This window comes from Drosophila teissieri, chromosome 3L (assembly GCF_016746235.2).
Source record: "Drosophila teissieri strain GT53w chromosome 3L, Prin_Dtei_1.1, whole genome shotgun sequence".
Classification (NCBI taxonomy): Eukaryota; Metazoa; Arthropoda; class Insecta; order Diptera; family Drosophilidae; genus Drosophila; species Drosophila teissieri.
The window spans coordinates 1,691,015-1,706,477 of NC_053031.1; the positions used below are offsets into that span (position 1 = coordinate 1,691,015).

The 15,463-nt window shown below is 47.8% G+C and overlaps 2 protein-coding genes across 2 annotated transcripts in view; one reads left to right on the forward strand and one right to left on the reverse strand.

Moving 5' to 3' along the window:
- The window catches only part of LOC122616634, a 42,663-nt gene that overhangs the window by 22,968 nt on the left and 4,232 nt on the right, over nt 1–15,463 (forward strand). The window contains exon 2 of the mRNA XM_043792165.1: nt 2,392–2,448. Within this exon, the coding sequence (XP_043648100.1) occupies nt 2,392–2,448 (57 nt within the window). The remainder of the gene's footprint in view (nt 1–2,391; nt 2,449–15,463) is intronic.
- LOC122616338 (cold and drought-regulated protein CORA) lies at nt 5,312–5,824 on the reverse strand. Its single transcript, XM_043791755.1, has one exon. The coding sequence runs from the start codon at nt 5,822–5,824 to the stop codon at nt 5,312–5,314; it is 513 nt and encodes a 170-aa protein (XP_043647690.1).

Consider the following 15,463-nt stretch of genomic DNA (forward strand, 5'->3'; position numbering starts at 1 on the left):
AAGCGGAAAGTTCTCCCCAAACTGAAATCTATCAACTCCCAGCTAGCTGGATCCCCAGAGTCTTGTTACTCCCACACATTAACAGACTTTCCCAACTCAATTCAAAGAAACTCGTGCCAACATGATAAATGTGTGTATTTAGGAATCATTACCCGACTTTCCACCCGAGGAGACGGAGCGCGGCGCAGGAAGGGCTCTCACATTCGTCATTCCACATTAGGTTATCAAGCCGAGATGGATATAATCAAACTGTGAGAACAGACTCCCCAGCACACAGCACTGCACACACAGAAGCGGAGGCCATTATGCAGAATATTTTCCAGCGAAATGCATTCATGACTGCTCACCTTTCGCCAACCCTTCGGCTGCAGTACTTTCACCACTTCGGAGTCGAAGGATGCCCGGGCTGATGCCCGGGATGCCCGGGTTGCCCAGGATGCAGATGCTCCGCACAGACATTCGTACCCGGGCGCATGCAGCCTTCTACCGTTTGCCATTTTAATGAATACATAATTAGTCTTTTTGCCAAGCTCTCCCCCAATCCACCGCCCACTCAGCCACCGCCCACTCATCCACCGCCCACTCATCCGCCTTCTACTCCTGGCTTCTTCTGCTGATGCCACTGCAGCACCTGTTCAAATCATTTCTCATCTGAGTTTAATGTCCATGCAGCAACACGTTCCTTTTCGACCCCTTAGTGATGCACTCAAATCAAAAGCGTGTTAAATGAATTAGTTACAAAAGTGCTTGGGAATATGCAACAATAAAATGCAAGTCCCTGCACAATTATAGATACTTTATATACTTAAAACACTTCCCTATGAAGGAGCAACAATGAGATGAAGTTCCCCGTTCGGACATTTCTTTCAGTGCACCCAGCATGTGTAGTTGATTGGTTCATTTCATACTTTCATGCAATATGGAGATAATGTTTGCTCCTGTCCAGGTCCTCGCACAAGGCGAGCGAGAGAGCAGATAATGGGGGACAGAGATGGCAGCACATAATTGCCAGGATTACGCTGGCTCATAAAGTTTTCCCGGGCATCTGCAATTGTGTTTGCACTTCTCTTCAATGCCCGAGGATTGGGAAATGTTCAGAAATGTTTGCGGGAGCGGGGGGAGCGGCAATTTGCTGTTTGCTGATATCGTTTATTTAATATTTAATTGAATCCATGCCGAGTCGATTTTTTCCATTATAACACACAGGCCCCGGCCATCGCGATAGTGGGCCTTGTCCTGCGAGTCCTTTGCGGGATACAAGTCCTGGCTTATCGGTTCATTTGGGTGCGTAAATTGCAGATGAAATTTCCGCAATACCTGCACTAATCCGAACTCAACCATCGCATGGCTCTCGAATAAATGCCAACGATTGCCATCCTCCTACACTGAAACATGTATTATCTCATATCGGGTCAGCAGCCAGTTTAAATTGTATATATTCGTGCTGGGCTGAAAATAAAGCAAATTAATAACTTCTGGTTAAAGTTGTAAGCCGCATCCTTGGCAGCGGCCTTTTGGGGCCCGAGTTTATTACTCAAAGGAATTGGCTGGGGCCCAGAGAAGCAGCGGATGCCCATAAATATATCATGAAATCAAAAACTTTGCCACAACTTCTACTTCTGCTCGGCTGCCGCTTCTTTTTGATTGGTGCCAGGGTCCCACGCCCGATACCTACACTGGCAGAAAACGGTTGACTCTGAGAGTACAGAACAATCGAAATAGGTGGCTTATGTATTTAGGTTTTATTATATTTCCTGCTGTGTAGCACCCACTTGGCCTTCCTAAGCTTGCGTGTAATCGTGTGGGCCAAAGTGCTGGCCACACGGACAACAAGAGGAGCCGGAGATGGAACAGTAGCAGGAGCAGGAGCAGGAGCAGGAGCATCGCTCAAAGGAGCAGAGTAATGCGTTTCCGGTTCCGGCAAGGCCTTCATGGCAGCAGCTCCTTGCTCCACTCCACTCGCTTCCACTCCTCTCCTGCTCCTGCTCCTGCTCCTGCTGCCAGTCAATTCAATAAAACTTGTGTCCATTTCATTTAAAATTCTCTGTTCTATCTCTGTGGTGTGAGCTCCTGGCTGGCTGCTGGTCCTTGCTCGCAAATTAATGGTGTTAAAATTAGTGCCTCAGACGAAGTGGCAGCCCGCATCCTTGCCACCGAGCTGAAAGTTTGCCATCTTGGCCCCAACTCCTCCTCCGGCGGCAGCCTCTTCTATTTATTTAGTTGTCACTCTGTGGAAATTATGCCGCCTGGCCGGGCTGCTTTTGCTCCTGCGACACGTGTAACTGGATCCTCGTCCTTTTTCCCACCTGGCCGAAACTTTTCTACCTTAAAGTTTATACTTTGGAGCAACTTTTTTCTAACTTTTCCCCTTCACTCCCTTCCTCTTTTCAGGTGCCATTCAGGAGCGTCGTTTTTTTGGCATCCTCCGCTCGGCGAAAAGGAAGGACGGTAAGTGGACGGGTGCTGTTGAAATTAAGGCATGGATGGAAAACCGAATATTTCCCTAATGAAACCAATTAAGCAAACAGCCAAATGGCCCCAAATTGTGGCTGAAACAAATGAAAAAATGAAAAATCAAAGGCTAGACGATGGGTAAACAAGGCGCAGAAAGGGTGAAAGTGGAAAAAGGACGCCGCAAGGATTGCCTCAATTACGAAATGAACACACAGGGAAAAGTTCGACGATTGGCGGACTTTGCGAATTTAAATGTTGCTGATTGAAAAGGGCTTAAATCGGTTTAAAAGTTGATATAAAGCGGAAATAGTAGATGGTAGTAGATAGTAGAAGTAGATTTTATACCACAGTGCTTGCGGTTTGTAAAGCAGGTTAAACGTATCACATTTTGATGAAAAGCTAATATGGTTTTGCAGCTATTTTTAAACAATTGATGTCGGATTGTATAGAAAAGCATCCTCCTTTTTTATTTTGCTGCAATATGGCATTGTTCCACACATGCTCAAATATAGATTGAAGCTTTTTCCCGGCCATGCAAAAGCCATTTGCCAAAATCAATACATTTATTTAGACCGCAGGCAGGAGAGTGAAAAGCAAATCAAATGCCGGCCAGCGACACAAAATGTATTTAGCATTGGGAGGCATTTGCCGGAGCAGCCCAAATATTGTAAAGGTAACTCAAATACCCAGACCAATTCCACTCCCAATCCCAGTCCCAATCCCAGTCCCAGTCCCAACCCATCCCATGCCATTCCAAGTGCCGGACTGCTCCTACGTCAACCGCCTGTTTGGTTTTGGCCAAATCGTTTTACGCTTTGTTGCCGCCGGCCATTCTCCCAGCCAGGATGCAAATATGTGCAGAGGCTTAACGTATCCAATAAAGCCAGGAGAAGACGGACATGGGGGACTCGGACCTGGACTTGGATTGGCCAAAGCCGAGCCACTGATGGACAAATCCCTGCGGACTCAGCTCGTCATCAGTGGACATAAGCAGCTCAGCGACTCGACTCATACAGAGCAAAAAGGATTTTGGGCAATGCCATTGAATAGCTCCAGTCGCTTAAATTGTCTGCCATTCAAAGCTACTCATCTGAGTAAACTTGTTTAAAGTCTGAGTTAAATGTACAATAATTTATAATTCGTTCGATAATCATTCATTTTCCCACAATGTAGCTTATCACTTTACTGATACATAGGTGTTCTATAAATCATATGACTCGTGAGTACCAAGATTTTCGCCGCGTGCTGCGGCTCACTCCCTAATCCGTTGAGTCCAGCTGAGTCCGAGCCTTTACCACGTGTCCGATGAATTGGATGTGGTCCGGGCCCAACAACTTCATCTGGAGGAGGTGGTGCGTGTGCGGGTTGAGTTCGCTTCACTGCAACAATGTTGCGGTGCGATTTATGCCGCTGCTCTTAAATGTCATTACCAGCTAAATGCCTTTAAATGGCCCCCATCCATTTGGGCTGACCGCTTGGCGCCAGCCGAAAGTGCGACCACTGACCACTGAAAACCACCACCACCATTGAACACCGACCACCCGTCGCGTGTCTTTATGGGCTGGGATCCTTCGCGGATCGGGTTTTCCTCCTGGAGCGACCAGACGCATTTATCATCCCGACCCGTGACGCGCTGTCGCCTTCAATTACACGCAAATTATTCTGCGCTCAGTGGACGGCGGCACCTGTGCTTGCTTACTTGCTTACCTGCTCTCGCATCTTGGCGGGGAAGGGGGGCATCCGCACTTGGTCATCTTCATTGGAGCCTTCCCATCTGCTGGCCGGGCGGCCGGCGATCAATCTGCCTTATGTCAAGTGCCGGCCATCCGATGCCAATCTGGTGCTCCAGTTCGGTTGGCTCGTTTCCCTGGCAGCGATTAGCCTGATTGATCAATGGGTGTTGGGCTAAGGCGGATTAGAAGCCCATTCCAATGCGGATAACACCAAGGCGATTAAATAGTTCTAGTTCTTCTATAGGGATCAAGATCTGTATGAGTTTCTTCTCTTGCAAACTATAGTTTATAAGTGCCACTCAATAGGCATTTTCTTCATAAAATGGCCAAAAATGGCCACAGAGTTGAAATAATCACCGTTTCTTGCAGCTAATGATCCATACTAACTATACCCATCACAACTTTTGCGGATATACAAAAATCAAATTTTGGCCAATTTTTCACTTTTTTATAAGGGGTACCATCATCATTTTTTTTAAAAAATCGACAAAATTGAAAAAGTTTGCTTTTGAATGCAAATTGATTTGTGGTATAAATACGAGTTTAAAAAGGTATAACATTCAACAATCGGAACGATATTTCGTATAATTTGGCTAATACGCGGATTTTGCTATGAGGCAACTAGGAAAATTGAAAATATAGTTGGTTTCTATTATCAAGTGCCAATTAAGCTACAATTTTCGCAAAGCCCAATAAAGTATTTGACTTTCCTGGCAACTATTTAAGCTGCAAGACTTCTCTCTCCATCGTTTCAAGATCTGCGAGTCTCCCATTCACCTCCCCGAGCAATTGACACTCGGTTCCTATAATTGTCCACTAAAGTATGCCGCATGCCCGAATCGAGAGCCATGCAAATACTTCAAGTTTTCCTCAAGTGCGCGACTGCAGAAGGCAAGGAAGCAAGAAGTTAAGTCCCACCGAACCCCACCCAGTCCTAACCCCCAGATTCCTAATTAAACAATACAAATGCGAATCGGCAGCCAAAGACAAAGACACAGATTCCGTGGTATTGGAATTTCGGCGGTGTTGAGTCTTGAGCCGCGTCAGCGCATCCGTAGTGCAAGCGGAATGGGGGATAGGAATTTTAAAATTAATCGGCGGGAATTGCGCACACGTCTCTTTATTCACAACCAGCCATCCCTTAGGTCTACAAAGTCGTCCAGCTCCTCGGCGTAATCCTCGGCAGTGCCATCGCTCTGGCCGTGGCGCGAGTAGTGATTGAAAATCATGTCCCTGGCCGCCGGAATCACCTTGCCGCTCTCGCATCCGTGCATGTCCTCGTACGTGATTTCGCCGTGGCCCATTCCGCTCATTCCGCCCATGTCGTAGCTGCCGTGGCTCCCATGGCCACCGCCTCCTCCTCCGCCGCCCTTGGAAATGCCTCCTCCGTGTGTGGAAAAGCCAAGCACTTTGTACACTGTCTGCTTCACACCTCCACCGCCGCCGCCGCCGCCATGTGATCCGTGGAGCACCTTGTACACGGTGTGGGTGTGGTGGTGCGTCTTCACCTTGACCGGCACGTGGATGATGAGGCGTCGGTGGCCCAGACGCCGCGCCTGGATTCCTGTCGCCACCAGCAGCAGCATGATGGCCAGGAGCTTGGCCACCATGGAGCGACTCCCGGATGACACCTTCATTGGAGTAAATTTAGTACAAGTTGAATAGGTTTTACGATTTGAAACTGCATTATAATTGAAATGTTATCATACTCTTATGGAAACTAATGTGCAAACTAAGTGCAATTTCCAAAAACCGAAATCCATTTTGTGCAAATTAACAGGAACTTTTTGTTTGTTGACCATTTTTATTCATTTGAGTGAACACTTGGTGCGTATGCAAATTAAACTTAAATTCAATTTTGATTTAGTTTAATATGGTTTGGAAAAGCAATTAAGATTTGTTTTTAAACTTATTTACACTGCTTGAATTCATAGTTTTTATCAAAGCGCACACAACTGTTTTCCATAAGTTTATTTCGAGTTCAAGCAGACTTTTTAGTTATTTATTTATTTCGTGCGTATTTTTTGCTGACCCAAATGGTCAGCTTAACTCGACTCACATTGGCCATTTGGCAGCTGTGCGTTTGGCTGATGGAGCTGCTGATTAAGCTGGTTAAGCAGGTCCTTAATTAATCCTTTAGTTTGTCCACTGCAACCGCCGAGTGGCGCGCGTTCGCTTTCAGCACTGTGTGGGCCGGCTGGAATCGATGGGGCTTTTATACGGATGCGGTAATCAGGTTCAGTGCACCATGGCCGCATGTGGCGTACTTATGGGCTCCCGCTCCTCCCTCGCATCCCTCTCATCCACCTGTCCATCATTATCCACATCGGCGGCAGTGTCGATTGCATTGCAGCCTCCACGGAGCCGCAACATTTGCATGTGCAGCGCCGCCGCACAGTGGCGTCCACGTTACGTGTGTCTAATTATTGCTTACAGCTTGTTGCTCGCCGGCACACTGAGAGAAAGAAGGCTCAAGGCTGCTATCTATAATATATATTTATATCTGTATTGAGGCTAGTATTATCTTAGTTTGAATTCAAACCATCAATATCTTCAGAGCAGTTTCCTAGAAGCATCAGTTAGGCAGTCCCACTCAGTCAGTACTTTCTCTCAGTGTAGGCCTAATCTTGGGGCGCGGTCGCTGCTCGCCGGAGCGTTTCGAGTATTTTGCGCCAACAAAACAATTTTCGCCCAGCATCTCTGCTCCTTGGGCGAATCGCTGGCTCGGAAGCGGCGTTTTGGTGACTGGCTCTGGGAGTCGGCGAAACGGAATTACCACTGCCATTCATGGAATCTCACATACGCCGCTGCTCGTTTTCAATCCAATCTAATTCAATCCGATCCGATCCCATCTCATCCCTTCCCTTCCCTTCCCTCGCCGTCCCTAGCCCTATAATCAATTTAATGTGGCGAGCATTTCGCGCTTTGTTCAACATTTTATGCAACGCCGCGAAATGCGGAAAAGACATAGATTCGCGCGTGTTTTTCACTTAACATTATTACTTTAATTATTATTAGCCGACAGGCATGCGAGATGTGGCCAGGGTCCAGTATCGCATTCGCTGCGTATTAAATATGCATTTCATTAGCATTTGCCGGCGATCGGTTGCATTTACATACGTAACTTGGACAATGGCTCACCTAGTTTACGGGGCGTATGCGTAACGCGTCGCTGGAGAGATTGTGTCGGTGGTAAGCGAGAAAGGCTTTCTATTTCACTGCTTATTTCATAGGTGAAATGGAAAAATAATAAAGCTTTACCTTCAAAGCAATGTAATTACTTGATATGAGTTCGCCCGCCAGTTTTTTATGAGGGCGTTTGAGTTTTGTGCCTAGCACTTTCGATTCAACAGCCTTATAAGTAAATAAACCGCCGGATTAAATCAATTAAAATTATATTTTCCACTGCTCAGCGGGGACCATAAAATGATTACCATTTTAAGACTTTTGCCAATTAATTGGAATTTCGCCCATTGCTCCGCCTCAGCGACTACAACCATAGTATAGTAGATATATGGAATTCACATGCCCTCGCCTCATTACATGGATTTAATATCGCGCACAGAATGTGCACTCGTAAAAAGCCGGAGCCGGAGCACTTACGCAGCAGAATAAGAGTCCGGAGGAGGCACATGGCTAATGAAACGTGGCCCAAAGTTCGTCCGGCGGGCAGATAAACTGCAGTAATAAGTAAACTCCGAAATGCGTTGTGCGAAACGTGCGCCATGAATTCCATAACTTTATGGCAATGGCCCACTCTAATTGTCCCGAAAGAGGGTCGCTCCACAAAGATGCTCCGGAAATGCCGGTGCCACCTTCACCTCTTTACCTTTCTGTGTGCTTACAGGGTATGCGCGGCACTTCGGCACTTGTCATTAGCTTCAGCAGGGAAAAGCAGGGAAATCGCACTATTTATAAGCAGGGAATTTGCTCAGCACATTTTTATATATGACTAATCAAATGTATTTGTTTGCTCTATCAATAATTTAACAAAACTAGCAGTATTTTTGAGAGATTAATATATGAAAAAGGGTAATACTAGTGCTCCCTACTGAATCCCCAATTCTGCAGCAGTGCCAAAATGTTTGCCCTGCGTAGTAATAATTTTGATCAACTTTTATAAGCGGCGTCATCAACCTGCGAGTGTCAGGGGGGGTGTTGTTTGCGTGTGAAGGGTGTGTAGGGGGTGCAAAGGGGGAAAGGGGGATGATGCATGGGGCTTCTAACAGCTGCAGGAGCCAGGTCCCGACTTTAGTTGTTGCTGCCTTGGTTGTTATGCCTAGCCATAAACTGCATGCGAAATTACCAGAAAGCCACACACCCCCACACACCAATACACACCCACACACACGCAGTTTGTTGGATTTAGGGGCAAAAAGTTGCTCATTTACAGCAATCTGGTTGCCGAGGATAACAAGGCGGGTTGGGGCTCCAGTTCGTCCTGCCGGATGCTTCTAATAAAATGAGAGTCGAGGCGTTAACAAGCCGCAGCGGACCGAAGCGGCAAACGGAGGCCAGAGCCCCGGAAAACCCGAAAGGCACTGAAACTAACCCAACCAAGCCGAGTCGTAAATCCTGCCGCTCCTGCTCTGCGCACCCAAAAAAAATCCAAACACAACCCACCCACTCCCGGCACACGGATACCCTGCACTATCCCAACCCGTATCCGGACTAAGCAAACTCGTAAATTTGAGGAAATTACAACATGAAAGTCCTGGACGGCAATGCGCGACTCTAAATTAAATAGAAGTACACGGGCAGGGGCATCAGAGTGGGTACACAGCGGGAAATTACAGGGTCATCCACTAGGATTGTTCTCAAAGTATCTTTAAATGTAAATCAGTACATACCAATCTATACCTCTCTGAAGCACACCTCTTCTTTTTGAATATTAGTTTATAATTAAACATGAAAGCGATGGCAGTTTTTCGTTCAGTGCAGCAGGTTGTTGAAAGGGGGAGGCTTGAAACAAGGGTGGTGATCCAAACTATCCGCACCTGTTGGCCGAACAGGCAGGACGGAGGGGGAGGGGCAGGGGGCAGCCCGAAAACCTGGCGTTAATTAAAGCTGCAACATAAGCCCTCGCCGGACATATGCCCACTGATCCGAGTGGATTGCCGGATTTCTGTGCCGAGTGGGTGGGGATGGGTGGCTTGGATGGTGGCCATTGGGGAGTGGAAGTTGGGGGGTGGTTCGCTCAGATTTGTGGCTGGAAAAAAGCGGCAAAAGTTTCGCCATCCGCTGGAGATTTATGTCAAACTAAAGCACTTGATGGCAGAATAGTTGGCATTTAATGGCTGCATTATTGGAGTTTGTTTGGAAAGTGCCGTAACTAATGGGTCACGGCTCTATGCGCCGGACAAACGAGGCGGAGGAGCGGGCGGAATCGCAGGGGCGGCAATCTGGGGGCGTAACTCCGGGTTAATCCGAACAAATTGCCATTTATCTGCGGCCCACTTTGGAAGCCACTCACAGGTGGAAAGGCTTCGAGTGGCGAATTAGTATAACTCAATTGGAACTGTCTTTGGTGGGGCAAACATTTCAGATGATTTTAGGGATAAAGTTGCACTCCCTTGTGTGCTGTTTGGAGGCACTATCAATGTCCATAAATCAGTACATAAAATAATTAAATATTTACTAACTTTACAATATAGTTTTCATTGCGAACGGAATCCCTAGCTGCTCTTCCAAGCCATTGGGTTTGCGCTATCAGAAGCTTAGATATGAACAATGTGTTATTACGTTCCATGGCGAACTGGAGTGCCGCTAATCTGGAACCAAGCTCGTTGAGTCCTCGTTGGCCGCCTTTCGTTCCGTTCCGTTCGGATCCGTTCCTTCTGGCCGGGAGTCAAACGGGGCGCAGATCAAACGGCTGGCCATCAGGGCCACCTGTGCGTGTCCAAAATGCCAGGCGCAGTGGGCCCACCCAGTGGAGGGAGGATCAAGAATGGAGGAGCTGCCAGAAATGGCCTCGAGGAGATTGGAGAGCGGCTGGGTTGGAGCAGGCTGGGCAATAAATTTCGATTACATAATTTGTAAATTGTTATAACCCGGCGAAATTACCATGAAATCTTTCGCAAGGCATTAAAAAATCTGCCACTTCTGGGCAGGAGCTGGAAAGCCTTTCTGGCTGTTGGCTTCGACGTCAGTGGATTCATAAAGTTTTATGGTGTTTGACTGCGGAGCATCTAACAAACAATGGGGCCTTGGCTTTGGGATTCTTGGCTCTGATTTGCCTCTGGAACTGGATGTCTAAGCTGGATGTGAATGTGGATGTGGGCCTCCTCATCCAGTACAGCCTGCACTTCCTGCTTGGGTGGGCGAGGCCCAGGTTACGCATCAGCGGGCGCAATTTCATAGATGATTTCTGTAATGCCGCGATTAGTTTTTATGCCCCGGCCATTCGGACTGAGGAGGAGCCTCTCCTCTGCCTCGTCGTCAGGAGGAGCTGCTCCCGCTGACCCGCCTAATTAATGGCAAATTGAAAGGGAATCGTTTATCTGGCACTTGTTATCGGGCCGAGGAGCAGCACGGCTCCCCGGAGTCTACGTAGGCCATGGCCCATAAATCAACAGCCAATTACAATAAAAATTTATCATGCACAATAAAGGCAAAGGAGGAGCGCGAAAAAATGACGCAGAAATAATTTACATGGCGCATTTTTCACATTTTTCACCAAAGGAATTTATAACAATGTCCCCAAAGCGACCCAGCACCCCCCCTGCCCCAGCTTCTGGCCATAGATGGAAATTTTAATAAAGCACGCGGCAGTTCAAAGGAAGACAAAGGACCCGGCTCCTAGTTGGGGCTCCTCGCTCGGTTCCTGCGATTGCAATTGAGGGATTTACTGTAGTGGTACTGTACTGTACTGATGGCACTCGAAGACATATTTGCCGGAGAGGCCAAAGTGCACTTGCTCCAGCTGCTTCAGCTGCTCCAGCAGGAGCTCTCCATTTGCCCCTCCCCCCAGGAGTTCATCAGCAGCAAGCCACATCTTGGCCAGCAAATCAAAGTGCGTGCCGCGTGCTTCCCTTTCCGGCCTGGTTGGGTTAGGTCCGGAATCCGGAATGCGAAATCCGGATTTCGACACCGGATTTGGTTCTACGGGGGTTTCACTTTCGGGTTCAAAGTTCTGGATGACTGGCAAAACGAGGGGGAGTGCCGCCCTCCTTCCTGCATTTCAATTTACATTCCGCCCGCAGGACTTATTGCTTTTTTCGCTTTGATCTTCCCCCTTTTCTTTGGCCGAGAGTCTCCCCCCCAGTCCCCCCCAATTTTCAGCAGCCCGACGAGCTCATGGCTTTTTATGGCCAAGTCCTTTGACGCTTATCGTGACGCTTGGCACTGGAACTGGCACCAGGACCTTCTTCTATGTGGGGCCCATTTGTCTTCTGCTAACTTGATTTCGGCTTCGACGGGGCAGCAAAAGTTGAAAAAATTCAGGCACCCTGAATATTACTTATACCTTCGAAAAGCGTCAAATGATTTATACATAAAGTTTCTCCCAATTTTTTCAATTGATTTAAAACCTATTGGTAAAGTCCTTCTATATAAATATTATAGGATGAATAAAGGTACATAGGTACACTCGTATTTTTCTCTCTGTGCCCAAACAACCTTTTGTCCATATGGAAAGTACTCCACGTTGGTAATAGAAACGCACTTGGCAGGAATGTTCGACTGTCCTTGGACATGCGGGCTTGGCAGGACAACAAGGACATCTTGGTTGGTCCTTCTCCTATTTGAATTTGTGGTCCGGCCAGAAGAAAGTGGGTAGAGATAAGAGTTGGTCAAACACAATGAAAATGATATTTCCTTTGGTTGCTTTTAAAATATATGTGTATTTATATATTCCAATTGGCTAGTTAAAGCCCAAAGTGATAAACAAACAACTTAATGATACTAAATTAAATTTGAATTTATGCCAAAGACTTACCATAGAAACATTATATGTTCTGCATAATAGTACTAATAACTTTGCAATTAAATAAATCAGTTAAAATCATCCATCCAAAACGCCTTCGCCTGGCCAACTCTAGATTCCTTTCACCTGCCACATCACACTTTCATTTCCCCAGACATTTCGTGTTCAACAGCCCGGCCGCAACATTTAAATTTATTGAGGCCATAAAATGATATTTTTGCGGCCTCAGCCAGCGTGGCTACAAATGGGCTCATAAATATTTAAAACCGCTTAAAACACACGCACGAAACCAAAAACCCAAAGCCAACAAACGTTTAATTTTATTGCCCTGGCCAACAGCCGCATCCCCCAACCAACTCCACTTCACTTCACTCCACTCCACCGCCAATCCCTTCCAGCCCAAATGAAGGGCTGCTCCCCGGCGCAAGCTGTTCGATAAAAGATTTTAATTCACTTTTGATCGCGTTCGGGAATCGCACCTATTCAAATCTTGGCCTGGGCGGACCACCCAACAGCCAAGAGCCCATCAAAGTGCCATAAAACCGGGCTTTAGTAGTATCGCCAGCATCGCATCGCTGCAGCCACATGAACATGATCCCGGCTAATTGAAAAGCTAAAAACTGAAATTTGTGTAGATTATTTCCCCCATAAATTAGCCACTTGATGGCTGTGCAGTGGCTGGCATGTTGACACCTGGTCACCTGGTCGCTCACCGCCACCTCGTCCAGGTATCCATGGCCTGTCATCGAGGATCTGCCATCGCAGGAAACCAGCTATAGAAGCTATAAAATGGGGCAAACGAAAGTTAACTGAGTACTCTCAGTTCAGCTAAATAAATAGTAACTAAGTTCTAGCCTATTAGTACCTTAGAAGAGGAGGCCAAGTAGTGTAATGTGCAGATCCCTACTTAAAAACCTATCAAATTGGTCGAGAAACCCACTGCGCTGTGAGCACTGACTGGCAGCAGAGTATTGACAATCTGACAGTCAGGGGGACCCAAGCCGTATTTTATGGTCGCCGTGGAGCAGTTGGACATTCGGTACGGCGTGCTGGTCACTTTGATGACCCTGGGCTGGGGATGGGATGTGGTTTCGCCCTGGGCGAGTCGTTAAAGATTTGACGATCCCTTAGGAAAAGCTTTAAATTGTTTTGCCACCTCGACGAAGAGCCGAGAGCTGAGAGATAAAGCTGGAAGCGGATCGAAACTCGGCTTTAATTAAATCCCAACGAAATCGGAGTTTATTTATATGTTTGCCTGGCGTTTTGTTAACCCATTAGCGGCGACAACGTTTCTGCCGGACAGTAAGTATATTGCAGTGGCCGTTTTACAGTTGTCTGGCCCGCAGCGACTGGCCACTGGATCTGGCGGGGATTGGGGCTCGGATCGGAGATCGGGCAGCGGGCAGCGGGGAGAGAGTGGTCCGTCTGAGGCGCTGCCATGTTTAGTGGCAATTAAAATGTTTTTATCTTATTAGTGCCTCTTATCTGCGGCTGCCATTTTAAGATATATGCGAGGGACGTGCGCGAAACGCCGACCACAACAGTTATCGATTGTGCAGCATCTGTATCTATGGGGCATCCATCCCATTCCATTCCACTTCCATTCCATTCTATTCCATGCCACGCGGATTGGGGCAGGCGGAGCTGGCCTGGAGATTAGGCCTGATTGAAAAATTTCCAGGGTTCTTCTAATCCATTAAAGCGATTAACCTGGCCGCTGACTTGCGTAGCTAAACTCAATTCCTTTTCGAGGAAGCGAATCGTACCAATAATCCTATTTCAGGCTCATCAGATTCTAGATACTAGATACAATTAAATGTGAAAGTTAATGGGCGGTGCTGTGGACTGGAAGCTTCCTGGTCACATGGATTTCTGTGACATCTAATCTTCTTCCCGAACTTTTGACCTTTCCTTGGGTTCTGGGCAGGCCCAGTAACTTCCTATTTGGTCCTCCGAGTCTGGCAGTTAATCACATGCAAAGGCAATCCATTCCAAGCGCCTTTTAAGCCCGCGGGCCGGGCACAAATCAATCGGCCAATTTGCACGCTTCGACATTTCTCGATTGAATTATTATCACTAGAACCAGAGCCCGGCTGCCAGTATCCACGGGCGGGACACTGGACACTGGACACTGGTCACTAGAGTCTGCAGTCTGCAGTGTGGAGTCTGGAGTCTGGAGACCCGGGCTTGTGATGCATCAAGAGACTGACAGCTGTGCGGTTTCTTTGACTGGCGACTGGGAGGCAGCGAGGCAATGAGGCAGTGAAGCAGGGAAGCAGGGCAGGTGGAAGGTGGAACCCGGTCCGTTGACCACGACCACAATGCCCCAGTGGCCATGTTCATGTCGGACTCTCGCTCGGATGGAGCGGGGCACCATATTTGCAGCAGGCGGGCCAACAAGTTGCAAAACAAATTTGTCAGAGTGTTTCCCATTTTTGGGCAGGCGTTGCAGCTTTGGCCATGTGATTTGTGCAATGCGTCGATGTTGCTGGTGTTGCTGTTGCAAGTGTTGCTGCTGCTGCTGCTGCCACTGCTGCTGATGCAGTTGCAATTGCGATGGCAATTGGAATTGCCTTTGTTGCTGGGGACGCTGGTTCCGGCGCAATGTGGTCATTCGCTAATTTGGCAGCCGTTTGCGTTTAATTAGAGGGCCGCCGCAGAGTTCGACCCGGAGCAACACTTTCGATTTTAGTTCCCCGGAGCTGCCCCGTGATCGGCCACGCCCCCAATCCGACCCCGTCATGCCCTCCCCGATCCAAGTGCACTTAACATAAATATGGGGTTCCAATTTGAGGGAAGTTTTATGAAATGAAGTGGTTAGTATAACATCTTAAGGTTTTCAATAGTTTTCGATAAATGAAAATCTTTGGTTGGCTGCTTATCCCCTATCTTCTGGGGCAAACCCTTGTACAATCTGTTAAGAGTTCATGCATTTTTCTGAGTGTGCCTGGTGGAGATCACGTCTCACGTAGAGGCCATTAAAGGCCACAGCATCACGATCGAGTTGGAGCTGGGCTTTCCAGCTGGAGCCGAGCTGAGTGAATGACTTTGAGCCGGCCTGTCGTCACACCCCCATGTAATCCTCGCACGATCTCTGCGCTTGAACCTTTTTGATTAGGGCCGGGGCAACGGAACCGCCGACTGACTGACGCTGGAGTCCACTCCCCTCGGAGATCTGCCCCACTACCCACTACCCCCTACTCCCTACCCACTCCCCACTGCGGATCGCCGCGCTAAGGTCGTTAAAGTCGCATCGCTGCCGTTGCCGCTGGGCCCGCAGATTTTGGCGGGTCTTGGATCTTGGCTCTTGGCTTAGGGCTCAGGGCCTTGTCCTTTCTGCGCTTCATCAGGG